Source organism: Thermobia domestica, chromosome 14, assembly GCF_964235325.1.
Source record: "Thermobia domestica chromosome 14, izTheDome1.hap1.1, whole genome shotgun sequence".
Lineage (NCBI taxonomy): Eukaryota > Metazoa > Arthropoda > Insecta > Zygentoma > Lepismatidae > Thermobia > Thermobia domestica.
The window spans coordinates 61,702,747-61,722,372 of NC_137467.1; the positions used below are offsets into that span (position 1 = coordinate 61,702,747).

General features: G+C 37.2%; 1 protein-coding gene across 1 annotated transcript in view; it reads right to left on the reverse strand.

Moving 5' to 3' along the window:
- CARPA (Carbonic anhydrase-related protein A) overlaps positions 1 to 19,626 on the reverse strand; it is a 799,359-nt gene that overhangs the window by 413,559 nt on the left and 366,174 nt on the right. Inside the window, exon 4 of the mRNA XM_081737978.1 lies at positions 6,849 to 7,040. Within this exon, the coding sequence (XP_081594104.1) occupies positions 6,849 to 7,040 (192 nt within the window). The remainder of the gene's footprint in view (positions 1 to 6,848; positions 7,041 to 19,626) is intronic.

Here is a 19,626-nt window from a genome sequence, read left to right on the forward strand (position 1 = left end):
CAATAGATAGCGAAAATTGCTACTAAGAAATCGATTCAGCGTTTGAAGAATATTATAATATCCTACACGCTGTCTGTATTTGTAAACAGTAACACTGCTTTTATTTGGTAAACAACACAACGTACTCCTTACCACAACTACTACAAGAAGCAGACGACAGGCATTATCAACATTCCAGGTCAGGTGACAGAAGAGAAACATTAACACCACTGTTTTCCAGGAGAAAGAATAAAACTCCACGTAATGTCTCAATCGACATTAGTTTCGGCTAGCCAAATCTCTTCTCTTAGCTTGACTGGAGCTCTAAGAGATCTAGTCTAACCCAAACCTCTTAGCTTGCCTGAAGCCAAGAGGTCTCCTACCCACCTAGCTTGCCTGGAATTTTGTGGATCTCAACCACTCTCTTAAGCCACATTGCCACCTTAAATGAATCTTGTAGCTGTCATAAAAAAAAACAACTTTCAACCCGATCTTTCTATTTACTCTTTACATGTTACAACTTCTTGAAGGCAAGAAAAGTTTCTCCACACATGCAGCACTGCACTCTAGTGAACAACAGTGAACCTCCTCATTAAAAGAGTGTATTTTGGCGCACTTCCCCCCCCCCTGTCCAAAAGAATCCGTTGTTTCGGAAGCGGCGAAACTTGTTCTTCTTTTTATGTCAGCGGGGGGGCGATAGCAGGTAGCAAGCAAGACGTCCCAGAAAGTTGCGCATCGTTCAACTCCTTGCAAGATGGAAAAAATGTTTTATGACCCTTCAAAACTATGTGTACACGGTGAAATATGGTAGGGTTTCAAGATTTTTAAAAAAATGATAGCTACAAGTTCTTCTAACGTGACAATGTGGCTTTAGTCTGGCTGGGGCTCTGCGGTTTCCCTGCCTGCCTAGCTTTCCTGGAGCTCTGCGGAACACCGAATTCTCTGCTTGCCTGGAGCACTAAAAATTCCTAAACCACTTCCACTAAGCTTGCCTGGAGCTTTGTGGGAATCCTTCCCTTGGCTGCCTGGGTCTTGGATCCAAACTAATTAGATAACTTTGTATTTGTCTTTGGATCATACTTAAAGTGACTTTGTGCTATATTGTATATAACAGGAATTTTCTAATAAAAAGGTTGTGAAAGAAAACCGAATTTTGAGTGTTCAATTGTTTTACATACTAACTAATCGAAGTAAGTTTACAATATATTCCATCTACACCTTTATCTCATTATTTAAGCCGGAAGTGGAACAAATCTACTTCGATATGCTATTTCATTGTTGATCTTCATCGAGCAAAAATAATAAATGATAGCGAGAAATGACTTTAGTTTGAAATGAATTCAGATGCCAAGAGTAATTTTCACCTAGAAATTTATGCTTCCATTGGAACCAGAAGTGGCAGAAACTTACAATTTTCAGTTTTTATCCTGACCGCCATAATGTATGAATAGTAATAGAGAGCGAGAAGCAGTATTTGATATGAATTCCATATCGAGTACGGCAAAGATAGATTCCGTGTCTGTTTGTAGAATAGAAATGAAAATGAAATGAAATCTTTGAGTTTTACGTCCCACGGTTATGCCGGTTAGGCCAAAGGAGACGGTGATGATGAGTAATGAATGAAATGGTGGAATGAAGAAAGTGGGAGGAAACGGGAGAACCCCGAGGAAACCCACGCACACGGTGTTTGTCCACCACAAAGTTCACTTGGCGCGGGCTGGGATCGAACCCGGGACCCCTAGCACCAGAGGTGAACGCTCTACCACTGATGTTTGTAGAATAGACTTTATTTCTCTGTTGTAATCGGAAGTGAAGGTGGATGTCTATAGGGATGCGCACGAGACACCCTATATTTGAGTCGAAACAGAATTTTCCGGACAAAATTCGAGTCGAGACATAGCTCTTCCAATAGAAAGATATACACTTTTCGAGACGAGACAGCCTCAAATCTTGTCTCGTGGGCATCACTAGATGTCTATTTCCAATTTCAGTATTCATTCCCAAAGAGCGAAAATGGCAAAAGAAGATGAAAAACTATTCACAAACTTCGTTTTCAATATTGATTTTTATGTAGTAAAAACTGTATACGTAGCGAGAAACATTTTTTTGAAATGAATTCAGTTTCCGAAAAACAAGGTGCATCTGTGACTTTGACCCTGTATTGCAGCCGGAAAGTAAACATCTACTAATTCTGGTTCATGTCCTGAATCCATATACTTTGGAAAGATTCAGTAGTTTCACATATATGAAACATAACCCTGTTCTCTATTTCACTAAATACTTTAATAATTGGGATTCACTTTCATTTAATATCTGTTTACTTTCGACATGTTGCAGTGAAATTCAAGGTTTTGTTTGCAACCTCACTCCGCAAAAAAAAAATAATAATAATAATAATAATAAAAAAATAAAAAAAAATAAAAATAAAAATAATAAATATCAACGTGATCATGATGATACATGCAACTGAATTAGAGTTATGATCACGAGAATAGAAAGAAAGTTGTTTACAATGTTCTTTCTGTTTTAACCCCTTTCTGCATGATTTGTTTCTTTTAGCGAAAAAAAAAAATAATCAGAATTGGAAATCCTCATATGGAAACATGAAAAATGAATTAAAACTTGAATTTTAGATTCTTCACTTATTTCCGACGAGAAATAAGTAAGTGCCATATATATGACACACTAGAACTCACAAAGAACATGGGGCCGCGGTGGCTCAGTGGTAGAGCGTTCACCTCTGGTGCTAGGGGTCCCGGGTTCGATCCCAGCCCCCGCCAAGTGAACTTTGTGGTGGACAAACACCGTGTGCGTGGGTTTTCTCGGGGTTCTCCCGTTTCCTCCCACTTTCTTCATTCCACCATTTCATTCATTACTCATCTTCACCGTCTCCTTTAGCCTTACCGGCATAACCGTGGGACGTAAAACTTAAAGATTTCATTTCATTTCACAAAGAACATGCCAGATGACACCAAAATCTCTTATTCATACACGTCAATATCTCACACAGCAGACAAAACAGTCATTTGATGCCTTTGATAAATCACGAAAAAGCTAAAGTGAAAAAAGGGCATGTGCCATATATGGCACGGCATGCGGTAAAGGGTTAATCTTCCTATAAAAAGTAAAATAACATTCATTTTCGTCTTATTTTATTTTATATATGCTTCTGGAATGTAGTACAGTTTGTTTATAGAGTAGAAATAATACAAACGTAACGTGTACAGCGCATGTCTGAAAACAACCAAACCTCCTGTCCAGGGGCGTCATTTAGGGGAAAGGAGGGGCAATTTCACCCTCCAAGAGCTTGAGGAATACATATACTTGAATCGATTCTCTACTAATATACTAGTACAAAACGTGAAAGTCTTGTCAGTGATGCTCCTGTCGCTCCTGCCTTCCTTTTTGTGCGCCTGGTTTGAAAACAATTAACAAGAGCAAGAATCGAAAAAGAAATGAAACTTACTCCGCATACTGAAACATTACAATCTCCTCTCTTTTATAAAGTTCATATTCTTTTCTCCCCCACCAAAACCAACTCTTCAATAGCTTATGAGTTAGTAAAAGTGGCTTGACTATTTGACTGAAACGGAGAATCATATTGGAGAACCGTACGGGAACTTTAAATTACTAAATTCATCGGACATATTCTTATTTAGAGGAATGAAATAGGAAAACCAAAGAATTCAGAATCATGCAACTTACCAGAACCAAAGGGTTCGATCTGCAGAAACGAATCCTTGTTTAGAATGGATTGAAAGGAACCGATTCCGTAGAAAGAATCAAACTGCCCATCACTACAGTCGGAGCAGGAAGCACACCGACTTGTGACACATGAATTTGCTACCATGCGCGCCGACTACGTGGGTGCTCCGGGACTCCGGCGCCCACACAAATAATCCTGTGGCTGCGGCCCAACTACAAGATTTTTAGTTTGGACTCGAATTTGAATCCGTTTTTTTTTTTTTTTTTTTGCGTTTAAGTCAGCCGTGTTATCAACTGAGTCAGGGCAGCCTCAACTTATCCTTATAGTACTGCATATTTTACTTTATCACAGAACAGCCCTTTATGACAGGTTCATAAAAGATTTTAACTAAAAATAAATAAATCAAATACAGAGAACTTCCTGAAAGCATATAAGCTAACATGTCCCACCATTGATATGCACCCACATATATTTTGGAAAGTAGACGCCGTTGTTTGGTACTTAATATTGCAACCCCAGATCACACTCCGTTTCTGGCTTTTCAGGTAGAATTTTGTCATTTCATATCATCGACATATTTTTCTTTAACTGTTAACTAAACATAACCTACTCATGAGATTCTCAACCTCCAATCTATAAAGGAATAGTTTAACTCTTTAGCTCTCCATTTATTCCTCAGTGTGTTTAAAGAAGAGATACATTTTCTAAACTCCGAAAGAATACAGATGTTCTATTGTGTAATTTAAAAAAATATGATAAATACTATTTTTAATCTAACAAAAGTAAGCTGTAAAAAAAAAAAAAAAAAAAAAAAAAAAACACCAGAAAATGTGCGAGAAATAACTTACATCATACAGATCCAGTCCTTTGGGAACTGAATTTATCATGTACAAACTCTGTTTATTCGATACTGCCGAACACCATGATTAGTCTTGTATGGAATTAGCCGTATTGCGTATGAATAGTTTAGCTAATCCTGTATAACATATGTCATCATTTCTTTGCCCCACCCTCCGCAATTGCTACTAAGTAAATTAGAAGGGCAGTGATTGAATATTAGCTCATTCACTATGTAGAGCTAGAATGACTTTCCCTTCCTCGTCTGCGCATATATATACACACACAGTAGCATAACATACCACCCTCCAACATCTGCAATCAAGTTAGCTATTAAGGTATCAGGCTGTGCATTGCGGTAGTGGTCAATGGTTACTAACCAATCCCCATTACACCCAGCGATAATTGTGGATTCCAAACGTAGTAGGCTAATAAATTTACAACCATTTGTTGTTGCCTCCTACGCGTTTATATAGTAAACCTAACTAACCTTTCAAAATACCAAAAACTGTTATTATTCACAGTTTCCAAAAACTAACAAAGAAATATTTTAATTATTTGTTTCCAAAAAATTTGAAATTGGAATGTGCAGTTGTAAGGGTTATCATAATTTTCGGCGTCTAATGCTAGAACTTCGTAATTTTATTCAGACAAAATACCATTTAACACTTAAACATTAACAGTGCCAGTTTGATTCAGTGAAATGTGGTACCGCGTAGCGTAGTTTCTAACGCTCTTGTCTTTGGTGCGAGCTGTCCCGGATTCGATTCCCGGTGAGGGCACTCGGTCGAAAAAGTGTAAAAAAAAAATTCAGGCCAGCCATTCTCAATGAGGCTTTCCTCATTCACATCAAGCAAATGCAGGGATGGTACTTAACATATAGGTCTCAGGCCTCTTTCTTCCTTCCCTTTCCTCAGATAGTGTGATTGTCGAGGGATGTCATCTCACATATACGTGACGGGCTAACAGGGCCTTAGATGCTGAAAGCCAAGAAATCGAATTCCTGGTCCTAATCCCAGATTCAGTAAACACACATCACTTTCTAAAGAACTCACATAAGTGACATTAAGAGAAGAAAGCAATTTGTATCATTTTACTTCTTTGAGCTCCATCGCGTCTATGGTTACCATATGTTCCTTTGACCTGGGTAATCCAGGTTCGATTCCCATTATGAGTTGATATCGTTTGTCACGGACCAATTGTGGTCTTGCTCCATTCCAGATAAATAAAGAAAGAATCTCTTATGTCTCTTTAAGTAGCTGTCCCGGAGAAATAATTAAAAACTTTCGATTTATAGTAAGGATGTTATAAAATACAGGATGTGCCTATATAACAAAATCGTGAAGCCATATGTCACAGTTTCGCCACCCCAACTCTGCCCGCTCCTTCCAAAAATATCGCAATATTTTGGTCCAACATTCATGGCGGAAACGAGAGTAGCCAATCAGACTCGGTTATTGTACCTATGCTTGGTTGTTTTTTGGCTTCATCGAGCTAATAGTGAGAAGACGCATATGAACAGATCCTCTATTTTATAACATCCCTGATTTAAAGTTTGTTGTAAAAAGTTATTTATGATAAGAAAGGGATTGAAAGCTTCGATTTAATGGGGGTCATAAACACTTTTCAGGGTGGCCCAAAAGTAGGTACACACCCCTTGCATTAATCAAGTATAACATTTTAGTTTATGGGTTTATTTGCTTCGGCTCTTCTGAGCTTAAAATGTAAGTAATAAAAAATAATAAAGAAACTAAGTCTACTTGATGGATAACAATAAGAAATGATATAAAATGCAATGAGCTAATTAGTACGGTACTGTATCCCGACTTTTGGGCCATCCTGTATTTTGCAGAACTATGATTTTTGTTTAAAGAAAAAATGTTCACAATAGTTCAACGCAAATAGTGTTATGTCTTTCATTTTGAGGGCGAGAACGAGAGCAAATACATATTTTGAGGTCGAGGGTGAGATCGGTTGCAAAAAAGATCGGTTGCAAAAAAACGAACTTTACCCTCCTCCGTCTCTAACCGTGGTACCCCCACATATTGGCGGTAAGCTTCATCCTTCAGGAACACATTGATATCAAAATTGTCTTACTAGCTTAACTAGGGGCTCAGCTATTAAGGTTTAAAGCCTTGATACAGCAGTTGCGTCGTTCCGCATTTAAAGGTTAAAGGCACTTGTGTACTAATTTTTCTTCCTTTTCTCACTTGCTATTACGTTCCTCTCACTTTGTCTACAAATACATAGTACTAGCTTTAAACTTAATTATAAGAATCAGCATATGATATAACAGTAAAAAAGGGGGAAAAATGAACTCACTTACCTCAGCAGGAAATGAGTAGGACTGAATCTTGTGTTCGGAGCCCGTATCATTCTGCTGACCGTAGTGGATGTATATCTCCTCGAATTGATAACGGTATGCGAGAGGGCCACCTGAAATATTCACGTGATGTTTTGTATCCTTATTCACACGGAACACCAACGATTGCCCCGTATTGTGTAGTTGTCCGCTCACCTGAAAGAACAAAGAAATACGTAAACTTTGTAAACATTTCTTACGATGTTAAATAAATATACGCTTAATGATATGATCAAAGGTAGGGTGATCCAATTCATGAAACGAAAATTCCGGAACACCCGTTCAAATTCTCAAAATGATTGCATTCACTCATGGAATAAATTTTAATAGACTAAATACACATAAGAAAATTGTAAGCCCCAATATTACAAAGATGGTGTAAACCTAGTTATAACGTAAGTAATTACATTAAGTTATTGTAAAGAAAAAGGAGAAGCAGGTGCACTAGTTAATGGTGCTAAGAGCCAAAAATATTTTCCTGGACTTATTCCCTTATTGATCATATCACAGATTTCTCAAGGGTAGTGATAACAGTGCACACAGTTCATACTGTAACTGTACATAACCTGAAGTATTGAGGGTAAAGCAGACGTGCATTTAAGTTTCAAAAGGCTCCAAGCAATTAAATGCAATATGACCCTATATATGTGTCCATCTGTCCTTTGTCACTGACAAATTGTTGTTTTGTGTGTGTGTGTGTGTTTAACATACGAGGGGGAGTCCGAAAATAAATTTTTCCAGCCGGCTGTGGACAGAGGTGGGGATGCAACACCAAAAATAGCATGTGGCATTCAAGATCAGACGTACTTTTTTTTAATCCACATAAGTACCATATACATTGAGATATTTTCCTACCGGTCTATAAGCTTCAAAAACCTTTCCAGGAAAAAAATCAGGGCTCTGCATACAGAAGAAGGGTCGAACAGTTTCTGTGACTTCAGCATTGCTTCCAAAGAGTCTGCCGCTGAGAATCTTCTTCAAAGCCGGAAACAGATATAAGTTACTGGGTGCGAGATAAGGACTGTATGGCGAATGGGCAAGGCACTCCCACAAAATAGTTGCAATATGGGAAAACGAGAGGGGAAACTAATTTGCGAAGTATATGGTAATTTATGGACCTTATAGGGAATCTAGTGATATTTTAAGTAGCAGGCCAGCAGATTGAGACCCATTACGTACATCAAAGGAGCATACACGACACAGTCTACTGTTACTATACGTAGATTTTATTTTATTAGTTTTATCTTAATATTGTATTTTGGAAATATACATCAAGCTTTCTTTCCTAAATTTTTACGGCCTTCAAAGAATGGGGTCTTAAGCTATGGCTTGTTTAGTTTATATTATAAACTAGCATATATTACCCGCTTCGCTGGGTTGAAATGAAAATTTAAATTCACAACTACGTTTCTCATGTGTTTAGTACCCGTGTAATATGCTGTTTTTATTTTAAATGGCATCGATTTAAACAGCATCAGAAAGGTCATTGAACATCTCGGCAACCCCGAAAACCATGAATTCGACACTAATATTGGTAATTTTCGATCATTTTATTTTCTCCCTCTCTCACAAGTTGCGAGACTGAATTTAGTTTTAAACGGAATCGGAAGTGTCACTCTTCATCTCAGCGAACCTAAAAAGTACGGATGAGACACTAATATCGGCCATTTTTGATCATTTTTATATATTTTCCCCTCGTCCTCTTCCTTGTTGCGTGGCTCAGCATAAGAAGTGTCCCCGGTCATCTCAGCAACCCCGGGAACTATGGATTCGACACTAATATGGGTTATTTTTGATCAGTTTTATATATATTTCCCTTTCCCCTTCACCCAAGGGGCTGAATTAGGATTTAAACAGCATCAGAAGTGTCACTGTTTATCTCGGCGACCCCAAGAACTATAGATTCAGCACTAATGTCGGTCATTTTCGACCATTTATATATATATATATATATATATATATATATATATATATATATATATATATATATATATATTTCCCCCTCCCCCATGTTGCGGGCCATGGCATAGTAAATGTCGCCGTTCATCTCACAGCTTCCAAAAAATGTGAATTCAGCACTAATATCGGTCATTTTTGATCATTTTTAAATATCTCTTCCTCCCCCTTCTCCAAGTTGCGGGGTTGAATTCGAATTTAAACGGCATCTAAAGTATCACTGTTCATCTAAGTGACCCAGAAAACTATGAATTCGACATTTATAGTAGCCACTTTCTATCATTTATATATATACATATACATACAGGATACAGGATACATATATATATAGGGCCAGATCCTGGATTGTCTGAGGAGGTGCACAGATAACTACCAAAAAGACCAATCATACTGAAACTCTTCAAAGTGACATGTGACAATATTCATTATCCCTGACAACACTGAAACGTAAAACGGAAGGGGGGGGGATTTTAAAGAGGGTCGGAAGTGATATGCAAGAAAAAAAATGTTTTTCTCTCCTCCTGGATTCTGTTTTCTTCCCTATTTGACAAATGTTATATTGTTTTGCTTGGTGAATCCTTTTCCTTCAACCTTTCGAAAATCAACTTAAACTATTTCTTTTGCAAAGCTCTGCTTTCTTTTAAGCTCCAAACGGAAATATGAAGGCAGAAAGTGTTGCTATTTTCACTGCTAGCTTCTAATTTTAGATAGTGTATATGTATTACGAAGGGGGTGCACGTGCACCTTTGCACCCCCTAAATCCGACCCTATATATATATATCCCTCCCCGACATGCCGGGACTGATTTTGAATTTAAACCGGATCGGAAATGTCACTGTTCATCTGAATGATCCCGAAAACTATGGATTTGACACTAACATTGGTCATTTTCGATTATTAGTATTATATATAGCTCCCCCTCTCCCTCCTCCATGCTGCAACACACAGCATTAGAATTGTCACTGTTAATCTCAGCTACTCCTAAAACTATGGATTCGACACTAATATTAGCCAATTTCGATCATTTTTAAATGTTATCCCCCTTCCCTACGTTGTACCCTCCTCCTCCCCAACTATCAGGGCTGAACTTGGATTGAAACGGCATCAGAAGTGTCACTGTTTCTCTCATCGACCCCGAAAACTATGGATTCAATAATAATATCGGTCATTTTTCATCATTTTTAAATTTCTCTTCCTTCCCCCTCCCCTACGTTGCATCGTCAAAGTGAGTAGCCTAAGGTAATTTCTGCTCCTAAACTCATGTATGTTGAAAATTTGATTGAGATCGGTCGAGTGGTTCAGAGGGATGAAGTCATAAAGGTAGTCATTTTAATTTTTTTACATATATCTCCCCCTCCCCCTCCCCTAGGTTGGCTTGTCAAAGTGAAACAATAAAAAACACCCAAAGCCTCGACCTGCATATATGTTGAAAATTTGATCGAGATTGCCTGGGTGGTTCAAAAGTTATTAGGTTTCATTAGTTTTTATTTATACCTCGTTCCTCTCCTCCCCCTCTCCTAGGATCTACCGTTAAAGTGAAATTACAAAAATGTTTCCAGATCCGAACCTCATGTATCTTGAGATCGGTCGGATAGTTCAAGAGTTATTAAGTTACAAAAATAGTCACTTTCAGTCTTATATAAATTGATTTTTATATATCTCCCTCTTCTTCTCCTCCCCTACGTTACTCCGACAATTTAAATCATAAAAACGATCTCAGGCCTAAACCTCATCTATGTTGAAAATTTGATCAAGATCGGCCTAGTGGTTCAGGAGTTATTAAGTTTTATTTCTTTTATACCCCCTCCCCCACCCCTCAGTTCTATCATCAAAGTGAATAGCCTAAAACCAGCTCAGCTTGAAACCTCATCCATGTTACAAATTTGATCGAGTTCGGTCGGGCGGTTCAGGAGATTTAGAGTCACAAACATAGTGATATTCAATTTTTATATATTGTCAACCCGCTCAATTCGTGCCTAAATTTGGGGATGCTAAATTGAATTGAGCAGATCACCTTCCACTCACCATCTAGAATGAGTGGGCAAGTTCTCTGATTCATATGCGATTGGTTTATAGTTTAACACATAACAATTGGGGATTAAGTTTGAATGATAACACATTGATTTCAATGATTAGATAACAACTGTATTTCTTATTGAATGAAATGTAATTAGTGTGAATGTCGTGAATTTAGAACGGATATTTGGAAACTTTGCCAGACGAGTATCGTGTATCGAGCATTGAGCGATTGAATCCTGAATTGGAGAAACACATACCTTTTGGTTGTTTTCGAACGACGCTTTCTGATGACCTCGGTGTTGATGTGTTGATTCCAGTATCGCCAGGTTGATACTTCTATGGACAGGTCGCTGGTCAATTGGTGCTTAGCATTGAATCCGGCCTCACTCTCAATGCTCTGGATAAACTAACGTTGGTTGTTAGTCTTTCTCCGTTGTCGTGGTTAAATTCATACGGTGAATAACAAAAACTCAAACTACTTTGATAAATCGTAAAACTTCTCTGACGAAAAGACTATCGGTTTTCCATCCAACGAACCACAGTTCTTCATCCAAAGAATGCTCAGTTCTCCCTCCAAAGACCTCCTGTCTCTCGGTTTTGTTCAAATCTTCAGTTCTGGAATTCTCCGGCGTCGTCTGCTGCTAGGCACGTGTGACCTCCTTTCATTCGGAAAAACAAGTTCTTTCCTCGTGTCAAGACTCAAAAACTGCAACACTCGACACGCTCCGATTTCCCGATTCTAGGCAATTTCCTCATATCCGTGAATGTGTGAAATGTTCACAAATACGGTGTATATTACAATTACACTTCATGATATTTCAGAATGTCATTAATGTTGGAGTTAACGCATTACAAGCATTTTCTTCCTGCATTCGCAGACTATCCATTGTGCATTTTTGTTTACTAGATCTTGCTGACAATTAAATGATACAAATCTACCAGCTTGCGTTAACCTCGATTTTAGTAGTTGTTTACCTTCACCACATGATTTCTAATCTTTTATAAAAACCCAATATCCATAAAATAAATAAAAATTGATCATTAAAATAAAAATCCGATATATAAAATTCGGGCTCTGCCACAATATAGATAAGGGAGATAAAAATATCAATTTTCAGTCTGTTTCTCTTGTCTGTCCGGTGAAACATCATAAACGAAAACATTCTTGCACAGTTGCAAACTACCGCTAAACTAATAAAGACAAGTGAATAAAAACAATGTCCTGTAACTTTAAATAAGGCAGTACTGCCAAAAGTTGTTTTGTAAGAAACAAGTATTAGAATACGTTAACTCATTGAAACATTTTTACAAAAAGGATTCAGGTGGGGGTCAAAATTATTTACAATGATGCAGTTGAAGAAATTGGGACAAAAATTCCGTTCCGAAAGCTTATTCCCAGGACTTTTCGAAGTAGAGTAAAAACAGGGCAATCGTAAATTTCTGTAACATTTCGTTCACAGTACAAACTCAGTTATTCAACGTTCTGTCTTATAAGTGTCTCAGGCGTTTTAAAATTAAGGGGAACAAGTAGAATACAACGCTAACTAAATTTACACCAGCGTCTTGAGGATGAAAGATATTTCAAGTAAGAGGTAGATGTGGTATACTTCTACATCTAATTCATCATAATTTTCCTCCGTCACTTGCAAGTCACTTGCTACAAATTTAGAAGTTTTCATGCACCAGGATCCTTAGAAAAGTCGTCTTGATGTGTAGAAATCGTTTCTCTAACCACTCAGTTTTCTTTCTACCATATATTTCACAATGTCATTCAGAATACAGTTTCTTCTTCAGCAACGTTCTAATATCTTTCTAACTATAATTATTATACTCCTCCTCCTTGGTTTATCGCTCCAAGTTTTAATGGCCTCTTCAAGACATAAATTTCCGAGAATCCAAGATTTCTTTATCATCTTCTAGTAAAGATCATGTTTCTGCTCTACATATTATAATATTCTAATCTGAGTCCTTATGTAACTCTTCATTTAGTGACTGATACAGTATGCTTCACATGATTGTCATCACAATCATATTAAGAAAGTATTTCACGATTTCTTCCGTTGCTTCCTATTTATCGTCCATGTATTAAAAGCTAGGCTCTTGTTCTACTTTCTTACTCTATTATGGTGGTTCGGATTCCAGCTTTAACTGTAGCTCCATGTCTCGTATAACTTTGGTGCAAAACAGGGACGCTAAAATTCAACAAACAACAACTACTGCTAGGTCAAACTTGGATAAGAGGGACCTGGATAACTGAGAAATCATTATTAACGGGGATCTTGGTCTAAAACATACTCCTATAAATGAGACATCTATTTTTTCAATCTGCACTGTAAAAAAATATAGATCACATTTACTGACTGATTACCGTCAATTCGGACTGCCAAACGATTCTCTAAAACTTACAGTATTATTGTAAAATTGACGGTTATAGGCCATAAAAAGGCCGTATTTATGCCCTATTACCATACCTTTAACGCTAATACCGTAAATTTTACGGTAATCGGTTGGCAGTCAGAATTGACGGTGATCGGTCAGTAAATATGACCATACTTATTTACAGCGTACTATGGAAAATACTTGATTAGTGAAGCGCTATGTAAGATCTCTATAACTGAAGTGAAGTTGGTAGTCTCTTGCGGTCCCACGTATCCAAATTTGACTGAATATCTGTCACAGCCTCAATCATCGTGTTCACCATTGCTTTCATATTTATTTCCATCTCGTATTATTTTTATTGTCCTCTTTATATTTTCTGGTGTCATGTTAACTTTCGAGTCAAATTCAGGTACAGCCATGTCAATTGAAAACATAATATACTAGTTCTTCTGTTTCCTATGAAATCAATCTGTTCTCAAATCGAAATCTTCTATGTAAACGATGTTACTGTGAGATAAATTTTTTTGTATAGTGTTAATAAATTTTAAATAACTCCGAATATATCACAAGATTCGAGCGGACACTGTACAGTGACAGTATTTTGTAGAGGGTTGATCAGACAAGACTACCGTAGTCAAGTGTGAATCACATTTATGCCCCTAACAGCACAATCACATAGCAGGCATATGCCTATCATGTTCCCTCAGGTACATGGGAATGTGTCCAGTATGTGCCTTATATACCTCTGAGAGAGAAAGCACATGGATGGCAAGTGATAGTCACAGTCTATGTCCGCCCCTAGGCACATGCCTGACGTGTACCTGGGGAACGTGCCTAGTATGTTTTAGTTATGTTCCCCATGCCGTAAGAGTCAATGGACCACAAAATTACTCCCCCAAAATATGTTAAATCGCCTATATGTGTAATGTGTTTACATTAAGGTGAGGCTAAAAAACATTTTAAAGAAGTTAAAAAATGCACTGCAGGATGGGCGCGAACCACCAACCTTTGGATTACTAGCCGCGTGCTCTACCGACTTGACCACGCAGGCGACGAAGACAACGTAGCTTGTAGAGTAATAAATTATTGAGGTCTTTTGAATTTGGCTAATCAGAGTGCTCCTTTAACTGCGTATATTCGACGATAATCGTTTGGGATCAGATAAAATTTACTCGCCATATCATTTTATAACAAAATGACAAGCGTCTATTTACTTTATTTCATAGTTCTTCCATATTCACTTTCAAATAATCGGCGACAATTGCCATCTAATAAAGTTGATGCGTTTGTTGCTTCTAGTACACAGTTGCTTAGAAATAGAAGCAACAAATGTGAGAGATGAATTTAGAACACCTAAATGTAGCATGCCTAGCATATCTTGTGCTGTTAGAGTATCTGAAACAGTATGTACCTAAAGGACGTACCTAGAACATGACAGATATATGTCCCAAGTGATGACAAAGAAACAAATGATTGTTAGAGTGCGAAACTGAGCCAGATATATAAATGCTATATTTTTGGTACATAGTTGCAAATATCAATTAGATGTAACAAGTACCTAAAACTGTAGATAGGTGAAGTACATACTCTGCACATGAATATCATATGTGCCAAGTGTTGGGTACTTAAAAAGTAGCTGGGACATGTAAGTAGCACACACCTAGCACATTCTGTGCTGTTAGGGGCGTTGTGCAATCCCAGGATGAAAACGCCGACAAACGCCTATTGTACAATTAAGTGTTTTCGAAAATCGCTAATCTAAACTGAGTCTAAGAGAGTCAGAGTGGTCTTTCTGTTTAACTCCCGCTACGTGGGTCATGACGTGTCAGTGCTCTATGAGAGCTATACTTTATGGGAAGCAGAAGGTTCGCACTTCCTACGTTCACCCTTCAGGTCCACAGCGACGTACTGAGAACTTCTAGGAAAGAAGAAACTTTTGGACAGTCCTAATTGACAGAACGGAGACTACCAGTGAGCCAATTTTATTGTGGTTCTCTATATGAATGTATGAACATTAAAAAAAAAAAAAAAAAACGATTGTTGAAGATTGATCTTCCATCCTATGTCTTTTCGTACGATTACTTCTGACACCTGCTTATTGGTAAAATGCTCTGAACCCTTATTGAACCCTATGGAGCGCTGTGAGACGACACCTGACCGCTAGTCGGGCTCCGCTATGATCACCTATTAGACACTTTACTACCGACTGTGCATCAGAACCGTTATTTGTGTCGCCATTAGTAGTAGTTATACATTCTATTATGGCGAAAAGACAATAAACTATACAACTTACTCGGCTCTGGTCTTCGTTCAGTAGAATATCATTCGTACGTTGTACCTTAGTGATGCTGTCAATCCTATCCTCCCGAAATTACCTAGACACCTTACATCTCAGTAGCAAACCGAGCGTAACCATACAGCCATGTGAGCTAATCGTGCTCTACCCAGTATATGATACATCTTCTAGTCTGGTCTGCTTGGTCTTTGAACCTAAGCCTTATTGAACACTGTGGAGCATAGTGGGCACGGCATTTGATATCGAGCTGAGTTCCGTAATGATCATCCCATTGTCACTGAACAATTGTTTGCGTGACTGCACGGAGTAGTTGGACTTGGTAATAAGGCAAAGAAGTCATATTTTCTTGTTGAATGCCTTTTTGGATACAGTTATTCTTGACCTAACCTTTTCGGTGCAGTAAGTCTCTTTCCTCAATAGACTTCGCTGGATCTTTAATATGTTGTATGGTCCATATATTTCAATCATGCTCTTTCTCTGGGAATTTTTCCTTGTTTCATTACCTACGTAGTCAATAACACAATTCCTCAATTCCTCATAATATGTCCAATCATCCTTTCCTCTTCTTCTCGAAATAATAGTCAATATTCTTCTTATCCCTCCCTCCATTTCCATTACTCTTTCACTCGACACCTCACTCATCCATCTATGTTTCAACATTCTTTCTAATAGAAATGATTAATGAGAAGATAGTAAATATTGCAGAAGGAAAATTAATTACAAAAGATTATTTTAGTTTATCTTGTATTGTTATTCTTCTTGAAAAAGCTTTGTTTAAAAAGTACTATCGTTCTTCCATCATGTTTACAGAATGTTCCCCTTCCTGTATTTAATTTTTATTCGTCTGTCAAGATTTAAACTGCTGTAAATAATAATATGTGAAAAAAAAAGTATTTTCCCTATTATAGTATCGTTTAACGAAAAATAAATCAAAAGATGAAATATACATCAATCGATAGATTACGTCGAGCTAAACAAAATAACAAGATTGTGGGTTAATTCTGATGAGTAGTTTTTGAGAAAAACTGAAAAAAGCGAATTTTTATGAAGCTAAAATATTATCTTGTTCGTTACCAATAATAACCAACAGAACTAAAATATATTTTATGTTACCAATAATAACCAAAAGAGCTAAAATTTATCTTGTTCGTTACCAATAATAACCAAACAGAGCTAAAAATGTTATCTTGTTCGTTGCCAATAATAACCAACAGAACTAGAAATGTTATCTTGATCGTTGCCAATAATAACCAACAGAACTAAAAATATTATCTTGTTCATTACCGTTAATCACCAACAGAGCTAAAAACGTTATCTTGTTCGTTACCAATAATAACCGACAGAGGTAAAAATGTTATCTTATTCGTTACCAATAATAACCGACAGAGGTAAAAATGTTATCTTGTTCGTTACCAATAATAACCAAACAGAGCTAAAAATGTCATCTTGTTCGTTACCAAAAATAACCAACAGAGCTAATAGTATTATCTTGTTCGTTACCAATAATAACCAACAGAGCTAAAAATGTTATCTTGTTCGTTACCAATAATAACCGACAGAGATAAAAAAGTCATCTTGTTCGTTACCAATAATAACCAGAGCTGAAAATGTTACCTCGTTCGTTGCCAATAATAACCGACAATTTTCGTTCTGTTGGAACAGATTGTGTTTATTTAGAGTACATGTATATAAATGTTTTTTTTAATATTTTTGTTGTTCTTATTCTTCTAACGGTGACACACTTCTAACTGTAACGTACATACAACGAACATTATCGTATATAATCCTAGTAAAAACAAGAGTTCCAATTTTATTCAGATTTTTAGTTAGAATGACACAAGCACACAAGCCAACATTCATTTCTTTTTAGTTGCTCTGATGATGAACATAGCAAGCTAATAGTCACTGAATTTGAGAATCATCTCATTAAAATTAGTGCATTGAACAAGCGAGTTTGTGGATACTCAATCGATCAAAGAGTCTGTTACAAAATATAAATTTAGAATTGATAATAGAATTCTTTAGATAGTAATAAACTGAAAATTGTTTCTTTAATCCTTTCAAACCTAATTTTCTTTTAAACATTAACAGACATTTCTGCATTTGAGGGAGCAAAAAGGGCTCTAAATAGAGCAATTCTAGTTACAGTATTCTATTTACCATCTAGGGCCTATTTCTCGAAGCTACTAATGTTTATTACAAGTCATAAACATCACGAAGCAGAAACAATAGATAAATAGTAGAAGTCATTTTTAAATACGAATGCTGATCACTAATTTGTCATAATATTATGGAATATGCAATTGTAAAATGTATGAGTTTGAAAAGTTTGACTCTAGTATTAAAATATTAGTAGTTTTGAGAAATAGATGTCTAGTGTTCACCTTGGGTGCCAGAAGCAGGTGCACCCACGTGTTGATACACCGGGTCTGGACTCCTCAAAGCTTCCTAGCTCAACATACATTTGTACACTTTCTCAATAAAACTATATTTGTTTAACAGAAATGATTCATGTAAGCCTGAAAACTTGATCTTACATTTAATCTGTATTCTTCCTCTTATAAAACCAACCTAGTTGTATCATTTATTTTCGGAAAATATAGGTGGCGGTATTTTTAATTACTTATCGTCCATTCGGATGCTAAATAATACCCGTTCAATAGTACGTAGTGGATTACAGTATTGGATCCCTCCCAATAAAAATTTGTTGGTGCGCACCTGATACCAGGGGCGGATCCATGGGGTCGATTGGGGCAATCTCCTCCTCCTCCGAGAAGAGGAAACTTTCTTATTTTATATATAAATAAAACCCATCCCAGAGTTTGGAGCTCTTAAAAGTAGTTCTAAGTAGCAGTATTACAACCCACCGAAGTAGTAGTAAAATGCGGGTTCTGCGCCACTGACCCTCTACCCACTTTCCCAGTCCCGCCTGAAGCAGACAACGAGTTTCCCAGTGCCGCCTGACACACTATGCCGGGGGACATATGGGGGATACGAGAAAGCGAGCATCGTGAACCGTGAGCCCACGGTCTTTTACGACCTCCATTTTAGGGGTGAACTCGTTCCCTTTTACGAGCACATTTTAGGGGGTGTACTCGTTCTCTTTTATGAGCACATTTTAGGGGGTGAACTCGTTCCCTTTTATGAGCATATTTTCCAACTCCTATTTTAATTACGAACACATAGAAGAGAAGATAACACATAACACTACGTAACATACAGCAGAGCAGATAATACATAAGAGTACGTAACATAACAAGGGTGTATTCATTCCCTTTTATGAGCATATTTTTTCAACCCTTATTTTAACATAGCAGAAATTACACTGAGATTATGAACACACAGAAGAGAAGATAACACATAGCACTATTGTAACATAACAGATAACATATAAGATTACGAACACATAACATAGCAAGGGTGTACTCGTTCCCTTTTATGAGCATATTTTCCAACCCCTATTCTGAACATAGCAGATAACACATAGAAGAGCAGATAACACATAGCACTATTTTAACATAAAAGAGCAGAAGACTACATAACATAGCAGGGTGAACTCGTTCTCTTTTATGAGCACTTTTTAAAGGGTGTACTAGTTCTCTTTTACGACCTCCATTTTAAGGGGTGAACTCGTTCCCTTTTATGAGCATATATTTTAACCCAGGGGTGAACTCGTTCCCTTTTATGAGCATATTTTTCAACCCCTATTTTAACATAACAGAAATGACATAAGAATACGTAACATAGCAGATAACTCATTTCAACACTTATTTTAACATAACGAGCAAAGATTACAATCGAACACCCACGGTCTACAGATAATCATTTTAGAGGGTGCTTTGAAGACCATTTTTTCCACCCCTAATTGAAATTACATAGCAGAGCAGATAATACCAAACTACTGACCATCGTGAACAAAGGTCAAACTCAAAAACAAAACAACATATCGAGGTGCTGTTTCCACATTTAGTAATTGGTCATCAACTACTGCAAGTTCCAAAATAGTGGTCATCAAGGTCAAAGGTCACAGTACTTAAAACCTAATTACTCGAAAACGGAGCCACATATTGAGGTGGTGTTTCCACATTTAGC